This window comes from Phytophthora infestans, genomic scaffold, assembly GCF_000142945.1.
Source record: "Phytophthora infestans T30-4 supercont1.34 genomic scaffold, whole genome shotgun sequence".
Lineage (NCBI taxonomy): Eukaryota > Oomycota > Peronosporomycetes > Peronosporales > Peronosporaceae > Phytophthora > Phytophthora infestans.
In genome coordinates, this window is record NW_003303725.1 from 1,013,405 (window position 1) to 1,017,866 (window position 4,462).

The window sequence follows — 4,462 nt, forward strand, 5'->3', positions numbered from 1 at the left end:
ATTAACGTAGCGTTTTGGCGCTTTAGCGCCCTTCCCTATGACGTTCTTACAGAGGCTTTTGCGGGCACCATTATTTCTCCGATTTTTTGAATACAAAAAGGTGAGGTTAAGGTTAAGGTCTTCCCCCGAACAAAAAAAGTATCTTTGCCGTGAAAAGGCAAAGGCCTAGCGGTTAGACTAAAAGGGCTTTTATTAAATAAAATAAAAATATTTTATTTAATAAATATAAGAAAAATCGATATGTATTAAAATTTTAGATACACTTTCATGCAAACAACTTTCAAAAATTTTAGGATATAAACCTAATAAAAAGATATTTGCAATTAATATTAAATGTATTAAAAATTCACGATAAGTTAAATCATAATAAATTTTTAAATAAATATTTTGAATATTACCGTAACAAATTCGATTATAAAATAATAAAGAATAAATACCACCTAAAAACATACCAATTGTTGCGAAAACAGCTGTTGTAGTATTATCTTCAAAAATACCTGTTAAAATAAGAATCTCTCCAACAATACTACTTGAACCTGGAATAGACATATTTGCTAATACATAAATAAATAATGCAATACAAAATAAAGGCATTGTATGTGCTAAACCGCCGTAATAATTAATAAAACGTGTATGATATCTATCATATAAACATCCAATTGAAAAAAATAAACCACTTGATACTAATCCGTGACTAATCATCTGAATAATACTGCTAAAACGTCACTATTAATACTTCGCAGCACTTTGTATGCTAGGCATGTATGCAAGCAAGAGAGAGTAGTATGCAAGCAAGAGAGAGTAAAAAGAAATGCAATTTTTTTCACCTACTTAAATGCATGTGTAGCCATTTACAGATGTTGCTGCAGCCATTTTCGTTGCCTATAAAAAGCTATTCAGTTGAAGGAGGTTATTTAAGCCATCAACTTCTTGCCAGAAGACGATTACAACGTGAGTATTACGATGGCATCCGTGGAGGTGCGCTCTAAAGCCAACCACGACACTACAAACACGAGCAAGATGCACTTAGATCTTGAAGAAAGTACCACTGGAGACCGCAAACAGGACGATAAAGAGCCCAAGAAGACGAAGGTCCGAAAGCGACGTGGACCGGGAGCTCAGGCAATTGAAGAAGTGTTTGCAACGCTGAGCAATGCTCGGTCGTCGGGGCTCAATCCTCCTCCAGAGCGTATCATACTGACACCTCGATCAGCAGAAGCTTGTTTACGCTGTGGAGTGAATCCGGAAACCCTCAAAATCCGCGACTTGGATTCCTTTTAGATCCAGACGTCACGACTGCCGTACAGCGTATGCGCCACGGAGCGTATTCACTACGCAGACACGAGGAGATGCAGACTCTACGAGCTGAAAAGTGGAAGCTGCTCGAGGCGGAGGATTGAGGCGGCGTCATCCCGTCGCGTCTTGTAGCCATTTCAGGCCCCAAACGAGGTTCTCATAGTGCCAACGGGCTAACGTCAAGCTCCTCGAGCTCGTCGGCCACGAAGAATTCCTCGTCCCTGCTGAATATCGAGCGACAACGACTCGAAAAAGTCCGACAACGACAAGAACGCGAGCTGGAACAAATGCTCGAGTTCGAGATGAAGATGAACCGACTGCAACAAGAAGCAGCCGACAAGATGGAGCGCGAGAAGCGACAGCACGAAGCCATGGAGCGTTCTCGTGTACGCTTCGCGCAGGAGTTGGCAGCCGAGAAACGAGCTCGAGAGATCAAGAAGAAAGCGCAACTGGATGCCGAAGAAGAGCGACGCAAGGAGATGGCTACACAGTTGGCTGCTCGCGACCGCGCGCTGGCCGAAGAAAAGGCTCGACAAGATAAAGTACGTCGCCTGGAAGCCAGAGAGCGAGAGGAAGAGCGAAAGATAAAGGCGGAAGAGCACCGAGCTCAGACCGAAGCTCTACTTCGAGCTCAGCAGACGGAGATCCAGACAAGACTCAAGGAGCTCGACTTGGCCGAGAAAGCTCGTGAGGAAATGGTGGAGCTGCAGAGAGCCGAACGGGCGACGGCGATGGATGCAAGACGTCGGGAAGTGACGCAACGGATCCAAAAGAATCTTCGTGCGTCGAAGAAGTTGGAGGCGCAACGAAAGCGAGAGATTCAACGTAAACAAGCTGCTAGTGAGGCGGTTCGACGAGCTCATGAGGAAGAGGAGCAACGTTCACGAGAGCTGCAGACACAGCAGCAGTTGGCGTTGGAGAAGAAACGGCAGTTGGTGCTGGAGGAGACTCGACGAGAAGAAGCTCGGAGGAGACAAGAGCTGCTGGAACGTCAACGGGAAACCGAGCGCAATGTGCAACAAGCAGGGGGTCCGAAAATGATATTGTTATTTATCGTAGTAGCATCTTCACGATAAATTATCGCGAAGCTAGCTTGTATGTTGGCAATACGTTATGATGCTTTAGCTAGAAGACCAATAAATAATTGAGTTATTGCTGCAATAAACACGGTTTATTGAATCAATAACAGGTATCTACGCTCGAGTTGCTGTGTCAAGTGTTTGTGCGTCCCAGTAACCAGCATTTTCGCGCAGGAAGAGAATCATTTCTAAAGTAATGGGCTGCAGTCCATGGCGTTCTTGGCCAAACGTGGTACGAGCAACGCTAAAAAAGCGCTCCACCACGTTGGACGTCGCAGGGATTGCGTGCAAGAGCTTGTACTTGGTCTCCTTCGCGGCAAGTCGGCGTCTCTTTTGAAGCAGCTGGACGAACGAACTTTCGCCGTCGTCCTCGTCTTCACTCACTGCAGGAGGGCCTGTCGACTTGAACGGAGTCAACACTGTTTTTTCAGCTCGCGTGAGGCGGGCTGCATTGCCGCCTAAGACCCGTACACACCCTGACTCAAAGTCAGGGCTGTGAACAATTTCAGCGCGTGGGCCTAGTGTTCATAGTGAATACAAAACAAATTAGCAATGGATACTAGAAAAGGAAAAAATATGCTGCACGTACCAATGTACCGAGCGTAGTGTGGTTTGATGGAAATCAAGCCATCCAGCCACACTCGAGCATCAAGTAGTGATACTTCGCTTCCCTGTAAAGCTTTTGCAACGGACTCGACCTTCTTCAAGTCTGCTAGCAGAGCACGCAAACGGCGGTTGTACGAAGGGGACGGCAGCAAATCTGCGATGTCGTCGTCATTGCTGTCGATAAACTCCAGCAGTGTGAAGTACCGCATCACCATAGCGAAAGTGGAGCTCCATCGAGTATCTTGGCGGATAACTGGACGGAGCGGCGTTTTAGTTCTACATTCAAAATAGAAACCCAATTAGAAACGTTTCTAACTACATCATTATCAGTTCAAACTTACCTCAGCTTTGGCACTTTGCTTCAGGTTACGAAGCTTGATCATTAACTTCTGGACAGCATCCAGCTCGTCCTCATAGTCTTGTATGTCAGCTTGCACTGCTCGGTTAAGGCGGTGGCTGGCACAGCCGATTAGCGGCACACCCATCAGCGTTGCGAGCCGCCGGTTAACCGAGCAGTTGTCTCCCACTAGGAAACAGCACTGGCCCAGCTGCTTGCCGTAGTCCCGAGGCAGCATAGTGGCAAGAAACTCCATGTGGCCGCGGGCGGAGAGGTCTTCCTCCTCCTCGTTGAGCAGTGGAGCCATACAAAGAAGAGGAGTCTTGACGACCCCGTCCACCTCGCAGCGAGCGTACACTGCAATGTAATGATCTGAAGCATGAGACCACCCATCAAAGATTAGCCCAAAAAGGTCAGGCATCTCTTCAGCGATGCCACGCTCCACGGCCCGCGTCACACTACTCATGCCAGAGACGAGCGTCTCGACACAACTTGAGTCAAGGTTAGAGTACCTATAGAAAGCAAATAGAAACAGAAGTTAGAAATTCACTGGCAACTTTAGAAATGCGTATCACTTACCTTTTGGCCGCCTCATTCTCACAGAATGATAGCGGAAGATTGCTCTTTAGGATCCACTCCATCCAGCTGAATAGATTGAGAGAGGAGCGCCGCACGTAGTTGAGGATAGACTCCGTCTCGGCCGAGCCGGCGGCGAGCATGAGGCTCTCATGAGTTGGGTGCTCGCTTCGAACGTGCGATACCAGGTTGGAAAAGCCATTGCGGCTAGCCTGCTTTCGAACCGTGCCGCAACGACAGCGGTAGTACTCGAGGATGACTTCATCAAGCTCGTCGCGGCACGGTTGAACGAAACACCCAGCAGTTTGTGCTGGCGTGAACGTGGAGCGCACACTGCGTCGAGACGAGAAGACCATGGTAACGGGAGTGTCGGCGTGGGAAGTGAGAGAAAAGAAAATGAGTCTGCTGAGATCAGCCGATTCGGCAACAAAACGACTGGTTCGTGGCGATCGATTGACTGCTGCAGATAACTTCAGGAAACTGTACGCATAAATTACCGTATGTAATATGCAGCCACCATAAATTATACACGAGCCTAGTTTAGGGTGACAACATAAATAATGTCTGC

At 47.2% G+C, this 4,462-nt stretch overlaps 1 protein-coding gene across 1 annotated transcript; it reads left to right on the top strand.

The window, feature by feature from the left end:
* Nucleotides 1-963: 963 nt before the first annotated feature.
* On the top strand, nt 964-1,281 carry PITG_14445 (uncharacterized protein; the record flags this gene model as incomplete). Its single annotated transcript, XM_002898863.1, has 1 exon — nt 964-1,281. The coding sequence occupies one exon, from the start codon at nt 964-966 to the stop codon at nt 1,279-1,281; it is 318 nt and encodes a 105-aa protein (XP_002898909.1).
* Between the last annotated feature and the right edge of the window lie 3,181 nt (nt 1,282-4,462).